General features: G+C 59.1%; 5 protein-coding genes across 5 annotated transcripts; 4 read left to right on the top strand and 1 right to left on the bottom strand.

Moving 5' to 3' along the window:
- Positions 1-2,193: 2,193 nt before the first annotated feature.
- On the top strand, positions 2,194-4,186 carry BKCO1_2800087 (mfs multidrug transporter; the record flags this gene model as incomplete). Its single annotated transcript, XM_020273740.1, has 3 exons — positions 2,194-2,484; positions 2,662-2,762; positions 2,830-4,186. The coding sequence occupies 3 exons, from the start codon at positions 2,194-2,196 to the stop codon at positions 4,184-4,186; spliced, it is 1,749 nt and encodes a 582-aa protein (XP_020129965.1).
- A 2,624-nt stretch (positions 4,187-6,810) lies between these two features.
- Positions 6,811-8,601, top strand: BKCO1_2800086 (gpi-anchored cell wall beta-endoglucanase; the record flags this gene model as incomplete). Its single annotated transcript, XM_020273739.1, has 1 exon — positions 6,811-8,601. One exon carries the CDS (start codon positions 6,811-6,813, stop codon positions 8,599-8,601), a length of 1,791 nt encoding a protein of 596 aa, XP_020129966.1.
- A 1,331-nt stretch (positions 8,602-9,932) lies between these two features.
- Positions 9,933-11,800, bottom strand: BKCO1_2800085 (c6 transcription factor; the record flags this gene model as incomplete). The annotated part of the gene is made up of 4 exons (XM_020273738.1): positions 9,933-11,152; positions 11,203-11,548; positions 11,598-11,622; positions 11,682-11,800. 4 exons carry the CDS (start codon positions 11,798-11,800, stop codon positions 9,933-9,935), a joined length of 1,710 nt encoding a protein of 569 aa, XP_020129963.1.
- Positions 11,801-13,133: 1,333 nt separating this feature from the next.
- Positions 13,134-14,735, top strand: BKCO1_2800084 (protoheme ix farnesyltransferase; the record flags this gene model as incomplete). The annotated part of the gene is made up of 1 exon (XM_020273737.1): positions 13,134-14,735. The coding sequence occupies one exon, from the start codon at positions 13,134-13,136 to the stop codon at positions 14,733-14,735; it is 1,602 nt and encodes a 533-aa protein (XP_020129964.1).
- A 1,015-nt stretch (positions 14,736-15,750) lies between these two features.
- Positions 15,751-17,742, top strand: BKCO1_2800083 (uncharacterized protein; the record flags this gene model as incomplete). Its single annotated transcript, XM_020273736.1, has 1 exon — positions 15,751-17,742. The coding sequence occupies one exon, from the start codon at positions 15,751-15,753 to the stop codon at positions 17,740-17,742; it is 1,992 nt and encodes a 663-aa protein (XP_020129961.1).
- Between the last annotated feature and the right edge of the window lie 423 nt (positions 17,743-18,165).

The raw sequence follows: 18,165 nt of genomic DNA, 5'->3' as shown, positions 1-18,165 counted from the left end.
TAACTGTAGGACGGTGATCACAGCTGGGCACAGGAAGAAGCTTGTCGACTGGATGTCTCATTATACGCTGCTACTACGTGGTGTTTATATAGGTGAACGAAGAAAGGGGCACCCAACAAGGGTGTTGTTCAAGATAGCACGTTACTAAAGACGTCCTAGTTGGGTTGATGATGACGATCATCCTCAACGTTATTGAATATACGTGATGTCCAACAGTATCCAGTAGCATTTACAACCACTTCTTCGTCTTGGCGTCGTCAGAGCATCGGGGAACTGGTCTGTCTGTCTGTCTGTCTGTCCAGGTGAGACTTGCTCACCGACACCACCACCACGACCCTTGTTTACTGAGGAAGGAAACTTACTCTGTTCACAGCGACGCGAGAAGCTAGAAACTTTTCTCCTCGATCTCACCACCCAATCTTTACAGCCGAACATCCGGCGGGCGGCCTCGGGTTTTCGTCATGGTGTTCCTGATATTGGGAATACGTGATGAAGACACACCCGAGCTCTCTTGGACCTTCCTCATGGAAGCCTATCTTCTCACACTTCTCTTCAGCCTGGCTCTCCTCACTTTGTGGTCATCGTGCGCATTGTTCAACCGCATAGGCCTCGCGATTCGGGCGTCGGTCCAAGCCTCTCATCAGCCATGGAGCCCGGCCAACGTGGTGAACGCCACCAGTGGCTAGAAAATTAAACTCAGCAGTCTGCATTGTGCAGACCGGCAGCGAGCTGTGATGAGTCTTGGCAGGGAGATGGCAGGACTTTGGCGTCGAGATGCTGGAAGTCGAACATGGAAACCTGGGAGTAGGCGCAAATGGCTTGGATCTCACTCGCTGATGGCGTACGTTCTATCGGTCTTACGCTCAGGTCTTTGCATGAGTAGCTCGGCGTTGCGCTTGACGTTGGTGCTATAGGCACAGGTGGTGTCGGTCCCTTGGCCGCATTTGGGCATGGCCTTGCTTATTACTTCGTATGGGTTTTGTCTTTTCGACCTTTGTCAAAAACATGATGGGTTTGCGATTGGCATTACTGTTTTTTTGTCTTGCAGCCAGTATGTTTGAGGTTATGAGCAGCGCAGGATTACAGCACGAAATGGTTATGTTGGAATGTGACGGATAGCAAAAGGAGGAGAACAGCACCAATTGATACACACATTACTGCCTTTAACTTCTTTTCAAGAAATGTTGATGGTGCATTTTCGACACATACCCGAAGCATGCTAGGCTGTCGGAGATAGCCAGCGGGAACGCCCGTTTTACCCCGGGTCCACGGTGAACAAAGCGCGATACCGCAACTACTTGGAAGCAGACCTGTCGCATCGGAGCGGACTCTTGTTCTGCGACAAGCCACATTATTATTCGCGCCAGGTTCCTCACTTGTGCTACAGCGAGTACGACCGCAGGACGCAGCGAAAGGACGCCGAAGGAAAGGGAAACGCCCGGAACAAGCCGCTGACGTGCTTCGCGGCAAACTCTCGAACCCCGGGTCTGCGAACCCGGCCGGACCAACCCGCCCGGCAGCCCACGGCAGCCCGAGACGGCGATCCCGAATTGCTAATCAGCAGTGGGGGGGAAGCGATGGAGGAAGGAAACCGCGACAGGATGTGCAGATACAGCAAGTGCTCTCTCCTCCCTCCTTCTCCTCTTCTTCCCCTCCACATTGACCGCCGACACACCATCCTCTCGCCGGGGTAACAGTCGAGAGTCAGGGCTCATCCGATGCGAAAGACCCATTGACCAGGTCGCGAGCCGTGAGACTGACCCAAGCTCCTTCCTTCCTCCACCCTAACACGCACAAACACGCACCACACAGCAAGCAATCCTTTCCCCTCCGCCTCCACCGCTCTCTCAGCGTCCCCACGCGCCAGGTGTACATCGGAACCGCAGAAAAAACCGAGATACTCGAAACACCCCGCCGCTGATCGACGTTGAGCTGGCGCTGCTGCTGCTGCTCGCTGGACCTGCGTGTACCGCGCTCCGAGGAGCTCTCTACCTCTACCTACGAAGGCACCACGCGTCGTCTCTACCTGCCTCCTCCCTTCGTATTTCATTACTCGTAAAAAAAAAGAAAAAAAAAAGGGAAAAAGAGGGTGCTGAGAACCTACGCCACGCCAACACTGACAGCACGACACCGCCCCTCCCACCTACCACCTACCACCACCACCAACAACAACACCACTCCCCCCCACCGGCCATGCCGCCACCTCACGACCACGAGCCATCCGAAACGAGCCCGCTCCTGGGCGAGCGCCGCCGCACCTCCGACGGCCTGCAAGTGCTCGCGCCGCAGCCCGTCCCGGATGGCGCCGAGGACGAGGAGAACAACGGCGCCGGGTATGACGACGGGGAGGGGGGAGACAACGATGGTGGGGACTTGGAGAGGCAGGAGAGCCATGTCAGCGAGGGGGGCTCGTCGCTGAAACACAAGGGCTTGCCGGAGGTGAAGAAGAGGATGAAGTATATTTTGCCGGCTGTGGCTGTCGGGGTGAGTTTTGCGACGGTTTTCTTTTTTCTTTTTTTTTCGGGGACAGGGTTGGCTGGCTCCTGGAGGGAGCGGAGGGGGCGGGGAGGGGCATTGGGTCGGGGTGGTGTGGATTGGTGCGGTGGCGTGTGAATGCGTGCTGAGTGCTGACCATATTCTTTTTTTTTCCTGGACGGGCAGATCTTCCTCGCGGCGGCAGACCAGACGATTATTGTTTCCAGCTACGGACGAATTGGCTCGGACTTGGGAGCATTGAACAACACGTCGTGGATTGCGACAGCGTAAGGGCGCCGGCTTCCCTTCCCCTTGTATGAGCGTTGCAGGGAGACTGAGTGCTCTGCTGTCTAGGTACTTTTTGACCCTCACGTCCTTCCAGCCGCTGTACGGCAAGCTCTCGGACATCTTCGGGCGCAAGTCCTGTCTGCTCTTCGCCTACATCATCTTCGGCATCGGCTGCCTGGCGTGCGGGCTGGCGCGCAACATGAACGAGCTGATCGCGGCCCGGGCGTTCGCAGGAATCGGCGGCGGCGGCATGACGACGGTGGTGTCCATCATGATGAGCGACATCGTCACTCTGCGGGAGCGCGGCAAGTGGCAAGGCTACATCAACATCGTCTTCGCGACGGGCGCGGGCACCGGCGCGCCGCTAGGCGGCATCCTCGCCGACCGCGTGGGCTGGCGGTGGGTCTTCCTCTTCCAGCCGCCGCTCTGCCTCGTCGCCATTCTCGCCGTCACGCTCGCCCTCAAGCTGCCCGCGCGCGACCACGCCCACTGGGCCGCCAAGCTGCGCCGCGTCGACTTCCTCGGCGCCGCCGTCCTCATCTCCGCCGTCTTCATGCTGCTCCTCGGCCTCGACCGCGGATCCAACGTCGCCTGGCGCGACCGCCTCACCCTCGCCTGCCTGGGCTCCTCCATCCCACTCATCGCCATCTTCCTCCTCGTCGAGACCAAGTTCGCATCCGAGCCCTTCGCGCCAGGCCACATCATCTTCTCCCCCTCCCTCGTCGCCTGCTACGCCTGCAACTTCTTCTCCTTCGCCGGCTACATGGCCGCCCTCTTCTACCTCCCCCTCTACTTCCAAGCCGTCGACGCCGCCTCGGCCACCCTCGCCGGCCTCCGCCTCATCCCCGGAATCCTCTTCGGCGTGTCGGGCTCCCTCTTCGGCGGCTTCTACATGCAGCACACCGGCCGCTTCTACGCCCTCACCGTCGCCGCCTACGCCGCCCTCGTCGCCGGCGCCGCCCTCATCTTCGCCTGCGCCGGCGTCCTCGTCGACTCCGTCCCGGGAATCGTCGCGGGCTTGTGCATCGCTGGCTTCGCAAACGGCGTAGGCGTCACCACCACACTCATCGGACTCATCTCCAACGCAGCGCACGCAGACCAGGCGGTGGCGACCGCGTGCTCGTACCTCTTCCGCAGCCTCGGCAGCGTCTTCGGCGTCTCCATCGCCGCGACGCTGGTCAACCAGGAGTTGCGGCTGCGCCTGGCCCGCGCGCTGGGCCCCGGCGACGAGGCGGCGCGCTTGGCGGAGCGCGTGCGCGAGAGCATCGAGGTCATTTGGAGCTTGCCGCCGGAGGTGCAGGTGGTGGTGCGCAGGTGCTATGCTGAGAGCACGCGCGTGGCGTTTGGGCTGATGATTGCGCTGGTGGCGGGCGCGGCGGTGGCGGCGTGGTTTGTGAGGGAGAGGAGGCTGGGTGGGAAGTGAGTGAGTGAGAGAGAGAGAGAGAGAGAGGTGCTGGTTGGTTGCGTGCGTTTCGTCTGTGCGTCTCCTGTTCTTCTCTCCTTTTTTTTTGTCTCCCGGTGGTGGAGGGGAAATGTGTTGGTGTGTGTGTGCGTGTGTGTGTGGAGAAAAAGTGGTCGAGGTGAGTAAGTATGGTGGCGGTAGGTAACTTGTACAGAAGTCTTTGATAGAGATTGAGATTGTTCCCTTGCTGGGTTGAAGACGGGGAGGCGATCTTTTAGAGGAGGAATCCCGTGCAGGGGCTGGGGGAAGGGGATTGTTTCTTCATGGGTTTATGAGTTTACGTGTAAACGATCAACGTAGATGCGTGTTCAGAGTGAAAAGTCATTTGCAAGACTGTTTTTGTTTTTGTTGTTATCAGAATCCGCTGCTGCGGGAGAAGGTATGTACATACATACAATCTGCCAGATTGTTACCGCGTTGAAGAATGTGTTGATGAAAGTATGAGTCCATACATGGTCTTGTGTCGCTAGCTGGTCGCACGTCTTTCTGCAAGATTCTAACTGTTTTCGAAGTAGTCGGCTCCGACGCCTGTGGCATTAAAAGCGACGTTTCCCTCTCTACTAACTCCCACCACCACCACCCCTTCCCACCGCCACCTCACTCCATGCTCCCATCGCCGCACATCTTCTTCCCCCCATCGTCCAACACCAACCCAGGCGGCTCCACCTTACACCATGCGTCAACCGTGCTAGGTACCTAGACCGGCCCGTCATCATCCCGTCGTTCAACACCAGCCATATACCCTCCGCTGCCATCCCAATTGATATATATGTCCCTGCAATCAATCAATCATCCAGCCACTCCACAACATTCGCAGTTGGGACTCTAGGAGTCTACTACTACTACTCCTCCGTGGCACAATTGGCTAGCGGCGGACGGTTGCACCGTAGGTCGCTGAAGAAGTTGACATACGAAGCATCCAACAGACGCATGAGAGATGGCACTTGAAGAATCTCGTGGTTTTGCTTCAACACCCCATATTTCAGCGAAAGCCCTGTTGTCGCGCCTGGTATTTGCGAAACTATTGCCTGACGTCTTCTTTCCGCCGAGCTGAGTAAAAACGTGGAGGGGAGAAGAAAATAAAGAATATTATGGTTGTGGCTTCTTGCCGTCGGGCCTGGTGAAACGGGGTCGAAGAATGGTCGTTGGTTGGGCCTAGGCTACTGCGTGGTAGCCAGCCACGGCCTCGGTGATGTCTGCGTCAGGCATGCCATGATCCAGGAAGCATTTAGTGAAGCTTGACACCCGGGACACAGGAAGCACTAAGGTTTGCTTGTTTTGGTCTTATTCACACTGCAACCGATCCCCTCCAGCTTCATAATGCAGAATCTTTTGCCTGGCTCGAGTGCGGAATATCTTGTCAGTGCAAACATGACGGGTGAAAGTCATGGTCTGTGGAAAGACGTTGAAGCTCCGACACCGGGGCGGCCTTTGGTTGGACCCAGCCGGAAGGCGCGGGGAGCTTATATTTAGCTTCCCTTGGATGTCGTGGCCAAACCCGGCTCACCTTTTTTTGTTCGGATTGTGCCCGCAGACCATTGGACAAGCCAACGAAGCCGACGAGGCCAACGAAACCAACGAGAGACTGTTGTGGCATGGCTGGCAAACAGCGACAAACTGACGAAGAAACGTGAAGAGACGGCACGGCTGATGCATCACGTCACGTTCTGATCTCGATCGAGGTGACGCATTGCCTAAGCGGTAAGCGCCGGAGCAGCGTCCAAGCGAGGCCGGGGGAGCAGCAGCAAGGAAGAGAGCACGAGCAAGGATGCTGGAATTGGGAGGAAAAGCGGGCGCCCAGAATCCATCATTGGCCGCCACCAGCTCGAGCCGGCCACTCTCCTCACCTCGCCCGCATCCTCGTCCGCAATATCACCCCCTTTTCTGCTTCTGGAATCGACGGCAAAATATTGGTTTGCGCAGCAGCCTTCGCCTCGTGTTTGCCCGCCATCTCTGTCCACCTGCCCCGCGCGAACACGAGTCCGCTACTTTCGTCACACTGCGTCGCTAGCCACGATGCGCTGGCCGAGCCCGGACGCTCAGACAACCGACGGCAAACATGCGGCCTTTTTTCGTGCCTTTTCTCTGCGATTCTCGGGCGAGCCGGCGAGCATGGGGCAGTCTAGACAGGACTATGACGACCCTTTCCCATGCTCAGGCACCGCGGCAGGCAATGCCGACTGACTACTGCATCTGCGGGGCAGGTGGTGCCTGCATGTGGCCTGGACCGCTGTCCTCCGCAAATGACAGGCCGTCAACCCTGCAGCCCTTTGCTAATGATAGCCCAAGACTCGCCGTTGACAGACCGGCTCCAAGCCACCCACCTGATCCCGTCCCATCATCACATCGTTCCTGCGGCTCCCCGGAATAGAGTACGTCAGCCCATGCGGGAAGCAAGCCATGCAACCACTTTCACCCCGCTAGCCCGTGTTTTTTTTCCTGCTCGCCTTCTCCTTTGCCTGGCATATAAGCTGCTTCTGGCCTCCCCTGTCTGCTCTTTTGTTTTCTTCCTTGCTCTTCTGCTACATTTCTCTTTGGAAGACACCCACGCTCGCTATTCTTTCTAATCAATAGTCTTAATTCCAATGCGCTGCTCCACACTGCTCGGCCTCGCGGCCAGCCTCACCACGGCCGCCGCCCAGCTCAAAGGCTTCAACTATGGCAGCACTCTGACCACCGGCGCCGCCAAATCCCAGGCCGACTTCACCGATGAGTTCAACCTGGCCAAGAACCTCGTCGGCGCCTCAGGCTTCACCTCGGCCCGTCTGTACACCATGATCCAGGGTGGCACTGCCAACACCCCCATTTCCGCCATCCCGGCCGCCATTGATACGCAGACGTCACTGCTGCTCGGCCTGTGGGCGTCGGCCGGCCAGGCCAGTTTTGACAACGAGGTCGCCGCGCTGAAGGCCGCCATTGCCCAGTACGGCAGCGCCTTTACGGACCTGATCGTCGGCATCTCCGTCGGCTCCGAGGACCTGTACCGCGTCTCGCCCACGGGCATCATCAACAAGAGCGGAGCTGGCGCAGACCCGGACGTACTGGTATCGTACATCAACCAAGTGCGCACCGCCATCTCCGGCACCGCCGCGTCGTCGTCCAAGATAGGCCATGTCGACACATGGACTGCCTTTGTGAACGGGTCCAACAGCGCCGTCATCGACGCCGTCGACTGGCTCGGCTTCGACGGCTACCCGTACTTCCAAAACACGCAGGCCAACAGCATCGCCAACGCCAAGGCCCTCTTCGACGACTCGGTGGCGGCGACCCAGGGCGCGGCCCAGGGCAAGCCCGTGTGGATCACCGAGACGGGCTGGCCGGTCAGCGGGCCGCAGGAGAACGAGGCCGTCGCCAGCGTCGCCAACGCGAAGACGTACTGGGACGAGGTCGGCTGCCCGCTGTTCGGCAACACCAACACTTGGTGGTACACCGTCCAAGACGCCGACCCTGACACCCCTAGTCCCAGTTTCGGCCTCGTTCCCGGTGGCGGCGACACCCCGCTGTTCGACCTGTCGTGCAGCGCGAGCAGCAACGACGACCCAGCTCCCTCATCGAGCTCTTCGGCTGGCTCCTTTGCCGAGACCTCGGCCGCTGCCACTGCCGCCTCTTCAGCTGCTTCTACCGCGGCCGCCTCCTCAGCCGCCTCCTCCGCATCGACCACCCCCGCTCCCGCCAGCGGCACCGATGCCGCCCCTCCCGCCTCCTCCTCGGGCCTCACAACCGTCATGGTCACCCTCACAACAACCTACTGCCCCACCTCCACCTCCACCGCCGCCGTTCCCAACCCCAGCAGCAGCAGCACCTTCCAAACCGTCACCACCACCACCACCCCCTCGTCCTCCTCCTCCCCCTCGTCCTCGTCCTCCTCCTCTCCCTCCTCCTGCCCCGCCGACCTCTCCTCCAACCCCTACGAATACCCCCACCTCATCGTCCCCATCTCCAGCACCGCGCCCACCACCCCTCACGGCACCTCCTACAACGCCACCCTCTCCCCCACCACCTCCTCCCTCTTCAACTTCGACCTGCCCGCCTCCCTCGCCGGCAAGACCTGCTCGCTCGTCTTCCTCCTCCCGCAAAAGGCAGAGCTCCAGACGAGCGACTACACTCTTTTGGGGAGTGGTGGAGGTATTGCGGTGACGCGGTTGGCGGAGCCGGCGACGGAGGCGACGACGTGGGATGATGTGTCGGGGAAGACGGGGGGAGCGGTGGGCGGTGTGGAGAGCGTCGTGCCGGGTGGGGCGTGGGTGGTGGCGAGTGGAGAGTGCGAGGCGGGGGCGAGGGTGGGGTATGAGGTTAGTGCGACGGGCGGGCTGGAGCTGGAGTGGTTTGAGGATTGGAATCCTAGTCCGATTGGGCTGTTTGTGACGGTTTGTTAGGTGGTAGTTGTGTGTTTTCTTTTTCTTTTCTTCTTTTTTTTTTGAGGGGAATGGGGAAGACGGGGAGGATGAGAGGAGAGGAGGGAGGGAGGGAATGAGGGGCTGAGGGGTTAATACGTAGGCTTGTGTCGTGGCGTGTCGTATCTTGTCGTGAATATATTCGACATTTGTATAATCTTTGTTGTTGTTGTTATTGTCGTCGTCGTACGGAGCTGTGACGATCAACCCAACCTAGTGTTCCGCCTACTAGTGGGCTGTGGGGAAGTAGAATCGGAGGCGCAGTGGGATGTAGAATAAAAGAATTTGGTCTGCCTTCCTACATCCGCATCGTTTTCGACAGCATTCGCGTCAACGCCTAGACACTACTTCAACCAGTTCCCATCTCGTCGGAATTCCTCTTGACCGCCGCGCCCTCACGGATGTCTGCGATTGTGCGGTCGATGTGTTTACTGGTACCAGATCTTGAGGAGGGAGGGAGGGGGGAGAGGGAGTAGACAGGAGAAGAGAAGGTGTAGTGAGGGTCTGAGAGGATAAGAAACGGAAAGTAGGGACAGTAGATCGGCTTAGTTGATCCTCATGCGCAAGAGGAGGCCAAGAGAAACGCCGGTCAACCGGACGTGTACACCATTAGCAAGGTAGCTAACTCGCTCGCTCGCTCGCAATGCAGGGATGCAAATCGTCATCGTATGTATGTACCCCGAATCGAAGCGCGACAATTCACCGACTGCAGGCCGGATGGCGAGGCGCGAGACGGGTACCCAACCGGTGACATAACGTGATGATCAGCCAAGCACTCCCGTAACCACGAAGCTTTTAGGGGGGGTGTGCAGCGGACGAGTAAGTTGCTCGGCCAAGAGTGGGATCTGCCCTTGGCTATCAATGCTTGATAACGACATCTGATATCGCACAGCCCGACGTCAGACGACCGACGGAAACCACCGCTGATGGGACAAACTCGTGTCCAGTCAGCATGTCCGGAGAGGTTCGCGAGTCAAGGGAAGAGATACAGGCACGCAATCATTATTGCTGTCCCAGTAGCGTTCGGAATTCCGCGGCAACGACCAAAAAAAAAAAAAAGTCAGACTATCTCCAGTCAATCAGGAATCTCGTTCTAATATGACGACAGAAACGACAGTAATGACTCCAAGTTGTACGCCTGATGCTTTTCCCCCCTCGGGTGCTCAGTTACGGAGCAGAGCACGGTATCACCCCAAAAATTCCAATATCCAAGCTTGACTCCTGAAGTCACATGAGTTAAATCTTGATCCTATCTGCTAAAACGCCATTCATGCAAAAGAAAAGAAAGATTTGCTCCCAGTGTCCAAAAACTCTCAAGTCAACGCCAGTCGCCATCGTCGGCGGGCGAGAACGTCGATCCAGTCAATTCGCCGCTGGCCATTGCCAGGTGTGGTGTTGCCGGCGCGTAGCCGCCACAGTTCGTCCAGGACGGTGAGGGCCACCTCGACGTTGTGGAAGTGTCGGTAGTTGACAATGTCCAGCATGCGCTGGCGGATGATGCGTATCTGATCCGCTTGGTCCGTCTCGCCGCCGGCCATGAATAACGGAAACAGCAGTGTCGTCTCGGGCAAGCACCTGACGGGCATTTTCTCCACAGCCTCGACGATGCCCTGAACGGGGGTGGCCATTTTGCGATTCAGGGCGGGCGTGAGGTCTGGGAGGTGGCGACGCAGGACTCGGTAGAGGTGGATCAGTGCGGCGTTGCGGTAAGTCTCGGCCATGGCTCTCAGGTGAACGTCCTGGCATTCGGGCGGAGTCCACTCTTGGAGTTCGATTTCCAGGTGCTGTGCTCTACTCGAGAAGTCGGACCTGGCTTGTGATTGTCCGTTGGGCTCGGGCTGTGGGATGTCTGAGCGGTGGACGTGCTGAATCTCTGGGTCCTCCAATATCTTTGCTTCGTCTTCCCCAACCACGGTTGGGGATGTCGCGGTTGTGCATGACGAGGTCGGAGAGGGGGACTTGGAGGCCTCGTGGGCAAAGGCTGCAGCGGCCTCGGCCATGTCGGCGTTGAGAACACTGATTTCTGAGACGAGATAGATTATTCTGGATGCCAGGCCAAAATAAGAATCCGCCGCCTCATCATCCGCTGCTTGCCAGTAGTAGCCCGAGATGAGTGGGCGAGCGTTCATGGTGACGGTATGCAGGGCATCGTGATAAGCAAAGTTGCGCTTCAACCACCGACCTTCAAAAGTGTTGAAGAATTGGGCCAGCTGGTCTGAGCTGAGCTGGCCATCCTCATACATGGTGCCCGAGGTGGCGCGTATTATCTGGGACGCTCCGACCAGGTGGTTGTACCACTTGCTGGTGTCACCGAGAATGGACTCCATGGAGCACAAAACCAGGCAGCAAGACAAGTCGAGCTCGGGGTCTCGGTCGGTAGAAGAAAGAGAAGAGGCAAGAGAACTCAAGGCATTGCTCCGGCTCTGCAATGCAAGGACTTCGTACGACTTGTCTCTTAACGACAAGTGAGAAGAAGAATGAGCGATGATGGCATTGAGCAGCATGGGCGACTCGGTGGCCATGGGAAGGAAGACTGGGCGGTCAGCGCGGGGCTCGGTGGGAGTCGTCGGGGGGCAAGCTCACCAGAGGCAAAACAATTATTCTCAAGCGTACTGGTTAGAAGGGTGGAAAGGGTCTGAAGGTAATAGCGCAGGAGGAGTCTGCGGCTGGTTGCGGCAGACCCGTCGCCTGCGGTCCCGGGGTAGGTGGCGACGGGGTCCAAGGAGAGGGTCGGGGCGGTCCAGGTAGAGGTGGGCACGGCCAGCACGGTCGACGACGAGGTCGCGAGAACCACGGTGGTGTCGGGCTCGGCGGGTGTGCCGTTGGCGGAGCCTTCTCCGGGGGCAGGCTTGCCATTGCCAACGACGGGTTGACGAGGCTCCTCGCGGATGCACTCAAAGTTCAGGCGGCGGCAGTGGTCGCAGACGGGCTGCAGCGAGCGGTTAGCGGCAGCGGGCGTGGGCTGGCGGGCGACTTACATATTCATTGGTGCATTTCTTCTTGCTGCAGCGGCCAGGTCAGAAGGTCGATGATTACATGATGACTCTTGCTGGAACACGCACCGACGCCGGCAGGTGACGCAGCCGGTGCGTTCTCTGGTCGTGCCGGTCCGCTTCCGGACACGTCGTTTGGCGGTGGTGTGGGGGTCGGGCTGGTCGGCGGGGGTTGCAGTGTCGGCCATGCTGCTACATAGCGCGGAGAGGGTCGGGATTGGCGGACAGGCGGCCCGCAGCACCAGGGCTTGTCCACAGCGAGTCTTGCGAGGCGGCGAGCTTGCGTGGGCAGTGCTTGCGGGCCTGGCGAGGATAAAGGGCGTCAACGGCGGAGGGAGGGTTGAGCAGCGGCCTCAGCGGCGCGGAAAGCTTTGGTTTGAGCCATCAGCCCGGCCGCACGTGACCGGGCCACAAGCGGCTAGCCGGGCTGAGCGTCTCCTATCTCCACGCGGATCCGCAATCCGGATCCCGCTCCTCCATCCTGCTCCATCCGCACCCCCGCCTGCCATTGGCTCCCGTTGACTAATCCCCAACACCACCGCTGCAGAAAGCACCGTCTGACGGCCCCGGCCATGCCGCCCGCCTTGGTCATGGCCCACCCCGCCCGCCAAGCGCTGTATAAGCTCTGAGCATACCCAGCCCATCCCGTCACCGTCATCGTCGTCATAGCCATAATCACCCTCGCATCGATCCCTTCACCGCCCCACTGCCATGTCATGCACCACGCTCTGCGCTCCGGCCCGCTCTGCATCGTCTCCGGCTGCCGAGGTGGAGGTGGCCGAGTGGATGAGACACGTCCAGGCCTGCTACTGATGAGAGACCTGGCTGGGGTAGCTCCATGTCGACTTCCAGCCGGAACCGGTGGCGGCGTTTGGTGCCGAGAGCCCTAGCGGGATGATGCTTGGCCGTGTGTCGCTGCTCTGTCTAGGTATTCAGCGACGGTTCGCTTTGGCGCAGACTTCACCAGCTTTGGAGCAGGGCGTGTAAGGAGATCATAATAGTTCCATGACCGTCTTAGAGCCGCAATAATATGCTAGCTGATCTTATTCAACAGAACACATTCCAGGTGAGACGAATTGTCGAGAGCCGTGCCACAGTGATATACAAAACGGTTTACTGCCTACTTGATTCAAAATCCACATTGGCATCTGACGAACCCCCTCACAGCCCGTGCAATGTCGAGGCAGCAGCGACTGAGGTCCAAAAACGTCTTCTCGAAAAGTCTTTGTCAAGCAGGCGATGCAGCAGGCGCACGAGGGCTATCTCCAGATGCATAGTAGACAATCAAATTGCCGAATTCGGCAACCGCACGGCCACGGACGGCATTGCTTCCCGTTGCAGAAGGTGATGGGAATAGGAACCGGATTTGAGGAAGTGCCTGGGTCGGCCAATGCGGCGGGGTTGATATGTCAGGCCCTTGGCTGCGCCACGTGCGGCTGGTGTTGGGCCCAAGAAAGAGCTGCGGCTTCGGCAAAAACACCGTCGTCCACCCTCCACCACCATGCCACGAACTCGCAAGACATGATCCTCCGACCGCCCCTGCTGCGCAATGCGCCGCCTCTGCACAATGCCGCTCCCCTGTGTCTGCGCTGCCTGCGCAGGCTCGAACGCTCCAAGCTCCCGCCCGCCCGCCGCCTGCTGTCCACCTCGCGCGCTGTCAACGACGCCGCCATCGCCGCCCGCAACCCCCGCACCCCGTTCAAGAAGGAATACTTTTGGGCCAATGCCGTCCTGGACGACGTGCTGCAGGGCGCGCGACGCGGCGTATGGAGCACCGCCGTCCCCGGCCGCAATGCCGACAACAACAAGGACGATGCCGCCGCCGCCGCGCCCTCGACGCTGCACGACCAACCCAAGATAACCCACGTCGTCGGCACCCACGCCACCGCAGGCACCGAGCTCGCCAACGAGCTGCCCCACCGCCGCCGGAAGCGCCTAAGAGAAGAAGCCAAGCAGCAAGCCGCCTCAGAAACCGAGATCCGCCCCGACGCCTCGGCCGCCCTCTCGACCAGCGCGCAAGCCCTCCCCGCCCAGTCGCTCCGCCGCCGCTTCTTCACCTACCTCGCCCTCACCAAACCGCGCCTCTCCTTCCTCATCGTCCTCACCGCCACCGTCCCCTACGCCATCTACCCCGTCCCCGCCCTCCTCGCCCCAGCCGCGACATCCACGCCCTCCCTCTCCACCCTCACCCTCCTCTTCCTCACCACCGGCACCGCCCTCTCCTCCGCCTCCGCCAACACCTTCAACATGCTCTTCGAGCCCGCCCACGACGCCAAAATGAGCCGCACCAAGAACCGGCCCCTCGTCCGCGGCCTCGTCAGCAAGCGCGCCGCGCTCGTCTTCGCGCTCGCCACGGGCGCCGCGGGCCTCGCCTCGCTCCACTACGGCGTCAACCCCACCGTCGCCTTCCTCGGGGGGCTCAACATCGCCCTCTACGCCGCCGTCTACACGCCGCTCAAGCGCCTCTCCGTCGTCAACACCTGGGTCGGCGCCGTCGTCGGCGGCATCCCCCCGCTCATGGGCTGGACCGCCGCCGCCGGCCAGTGCGCCACGGGCGCCGGCGCCTGGCACGAACTGCTGCTGGGTCCCGGCAGCGCGGGGGGTTGGCTCCTCGGCGCGCTGCTGTTCGCGTGGCAGTTTCCGCACTTCAACGCGCTGTCGTGGACGATCAGGGAGGAGTACAGGAACGCGGGGTACCGCATGCTGGCGTGGACGAACGCGCGGATGAACGGGCGCGTCGCGCTGCGGTACTCGCTGCTGATGTTCCCCGTCTGCGTCGGGCTGGCGGCGGTCGGCGTGACGGATTGGGGGTTCGTCGCGACGAGCTCGGCCATCAACGGGTGGATGACGTACGCGGCCGCGAGGTTCTGGTGGTACGAGGGCGCGAGGGGCACCGCCCGCGCCTTGTTTTGGGCGAGCGTGTGGCATTTGCCCATCGTGCTGGTGCTGGCCATGGCGCATAAGAAGGGGTTGTGGCAGCGGGTGTGGAACTCGGTTGTCGGCGAGCCGGTTGTGGAGGAAGACGAAGAGGAGGACGATGAGTACTGGGACGAGGATGAGGACGAACAGAAGGCGGTGCCGCAGCCTCCGGGAAAGCCGCTTGTGCCGGTCGCTGGTAGGTAGGACTTACCGGGAATTGGTGGGACAGTGATCAGGGCGAATTGCGGTTTGATATGCTGCCTGGCCGCCCTCATTTCAGAAGCGGCAGCAACGACAACATCAGCAAAATGGTTGGCCGCCAATCGTGCTGCTAGGTCGTGAATTCTTTTTTTTTATGAACCCATTGTACGTTTGTATCTCTCGAGCTTTGTTTATCCACGGGGGTGGTTCTTTTAGGAGGAACGAATGAGCTGCGCTCCAGCAGAATGGCTTGGGAGAATCACGTAATCGGCACCTCTCAGGAAGATCCTTCGTATGAGTAGTTGAAGCAAAGTATCTCGACGTAGATGTAGGATTAAACGACACTTCTTTATGAGTAGCTAAAGCCAAAGTTGTGACGTGAATATAGGTTCAGTCGGTCGTTCCTTATAGGTGCGCTTGTGCGGTTTTGCTAGGGTGCGTGCGGTGTGTAGGTAGATTGCGAGGTGGTATGGTTTGATGCGCTCGTCGCGAAGTGAACGTTCGCCATACGCATGGACAATAACGGATGGTCTTTATAGTGGTAATGACGTCTTGGGTAGGTGGGCTTAACGCGCCGCTGGGTGCTCTTCGTCTACCCGTTCCTTCCTATCCACGCCCGTTCATTAACATTCTATCCACGCCCGTTCATTGACACTCTATCCACGCCCCATCTCCACTAATGGAAATTCTTACTCTCAGCCACCCGCTCACCATTACTACCACCTTCGGTTCATTCTAGAGCTGGCGGTGCTTCGCAACTCTCACTCTTCGGCTTGCCCGCCGGATATATGACGCTTCTCACCAATTCGAGGGCGTTTCCACAGGCCGACGCCGTCACTACTGGACCCTGAATCTTTACCGAGCTTCCACCGACTATTGTCTGTCAAAATTGCTTCACGGAACTCACACCCTCACCCAACCGCTAACTCTCTTTCGAGCACCAGATCGTGAAGCACCCACGGGTCACCCTCGTTCTCCTTTCGGCTGTTTGCCTCTCACTTCGCGCAACAGCCTCAACATGGCTAAATCAAGCCAAGCAAACGGCGCCACCTCGACCTGGTGGGTGAACTCATTCGTGACAATCAATGCGCAAAGCTGCAGCATCTCGTTTTTCCAACCGGTTAACGACGCTTCACCGACGAATTCCTCGCTTGGACCCGACCACCCGTTACCATCGGTCGAGGGAGGAATTAAAGAGGAGTCCCCGACCCCGGCTCTGACAGCTCCGGACAAGTCCAGCCCGTCAGTGTCACTAGAGGATGAGCAGGTCGACTCAGGCGAAAGCGCTGTAAGCGATCAGGAAGATGTATCGTCGCTATACAAGCGATTCGCGGTCAAACGCAGTGCTCCAAGAAGTAGTGGCTCCTCAAAGTCAACGAAGACGCCCTGCGCCAAGAAAAGGAAGACCAACCCGTTCTTAACGCCCGACCGCCCAATTATCTCAAACTCACTATCGTTGACCGCCGACTTTTTTCGTGAACAGGCTGATCAGCTACCCCAAAAGCAAAGGCCACACGAGTGGACGTTTCAGGAACGAGAAGCCCTTTGCCTCATTCTTATATTCTACGAAGTCGATACCGCATTCAATGGAGTTGCCAAGATCTTAAACGAATACTTTAAGGTCCCTCCTAACGACTCTTTTCGGCCTCGGCAAATTATGGCTCAATGGCAAAGTTGGCGGTACTTATTCCGGAAGCGACCTGTTTACGATCCCAAGACCGAGTGGCAAGAAAAACGCATAGTATACGAGGCAGCCGCTTCTCGTGCTAAAGTAAAGTTAAAAACGAGAGCCGTCCAACTGGTGGAAAAGACGCTTAGCCCCAAGTTTCCGAAAATCGCCGAAAGGGTTACTACTCAAGACGCATGGTTTATTACGCATCTACTTCGTCTAAGAGATACTCATCATCGACTCCCGTCTATGGATTCTCCTTTGGCCGCCCAGTCATTGACTACTACGGATAGTGATATTCTTCAACAGCTACTAGCCGCAGCTAAGCCCGAAGACTCGCCAACGCCATCATATAGTTCGAGCGAGATACTTCAAACTTCCTATATCACTCCAACGGCAAAGAACGACCAGCCCTCCCTCCTATACCGGGTATATCACGCCGAAAGCAACGGCCTCAACTCCCCCACCGAATTCCGCGCCGGCCTATTCAACATCCCCGGCAAAAGTCTCGTCCCCCCTCCACAAGACAACACAATCCTCCCAGTATTCGCCTCGTGGCACCTATGGCACCACACCGTCTCCTCCCCCTTCATCTCCTGCACCGACTCCCTCATCATGGCCGTCCACAAAGCCCGCCAAGCCGAAGCCGCCGGCCTCCACCCCGTCCACATCTCCATCATCGACGCCCCCCTCGCCACCCGCGGGTCCTCCAGCCACATCCACGGCTTCCCCGCCCGCCCCCTCGTCCTCGAAGCCCGCCGACGCGGCCTCGTCCCCGACATGCGCTACAGCGGCACCCGCGAGATCTTCGTCTGGGCGCGCATCGCGCCCGCCGCCATCATCCACGACGTGCCCTTCGGCCGCCTGCGCTCGCTCACCGCCGACGACTTGGGCGTCGCCGACCTCCTCGCCCTCGACGACATCGACCCCGACCGGCGGCTCGGCCGCGTGCGCAAGGCGCTGCTCGACGAGGTGGTGCTCGACGCGTCGGCTGGGTACGCCGTCGGCAGGCTTGCGGCGCTGTTCGGGCTGGCCGGCCGGTCGCACTCGCACTCGTCGTTGTCGTCGTGGCCGCCCATGGTGGAACAGTTTGTGTACGACGTCTTTCAGGGGTGGGTGCTGGGCGTGGTGCCGGGGTGTGAGCGGGAGATGGCGGAGGGGTTTCTTGTTGGGCTGAGGGACGCGGAGGCGGGAGCGGGGCCGGGGCCGGGGGCAGGAGGCGCACTGGTTGGGCTGCATGGAGAGGAAGATGGGCTGTTGCGGGAGGCGTTTGTGGGTGGCGTGGAGAGGGCGCAGAGGTGTTTGAGGAAGGAGGGAAGGTTTCGGCGGAAAGTGAAGTGATTGGGATTTGGGGGAAGGGCTTCGGAAGGAGGAAGGGGGCAGCAAGATGAGGGCGTCATACTCTTCTGCTTTTGTGGTTAACCTTCTTGATTGGTTTTGTGGCTTTTGGGAGGAGCGCCGCGCCTGGTGGGTGTCTCTTATCCTCGGTCATTTGTGTTTGTCTGTCTTTCGGAGATCCCTTTCTCTTTCTCTTTCCCCTCACCACTGTCGTGGATGCTCACGAATGGTGGTGGCCATTATTTCCAAAGGTGTAGACAGGACTAAGTCTTAAGTGAACGCGTGTTAGTATCGCGAGAATATTGCATAACAATCATTACAACGCACAAATGCTTGCATCACGCTCCGCCTTATCTTTCTGCATTCTCTAGCACCCCGCACCCCCTCCAATGTACGGATTCGACTACGGTAAGTACCCACGTAATA

Source organism: Diplodia corticola, assembly GCF_001883845.1.
Source record: "Diplodia corticola strain CBS 112549 chromosome Unknown scaffold28, whole genome shotgun sequence".
In the NCBI taxonomy this organism is placed as follows: Eukaryota; Fungi; Ascomycota; class Dothideomycetes; order Botryosphaeriales; family Botryosphaeriaceae; genus Diplodia; species Diplodia corticola.
Note: the sequence above shows the minus strand (reverse complement) of the source record. Positions and strands in the feature narration are given on the sequence as shown.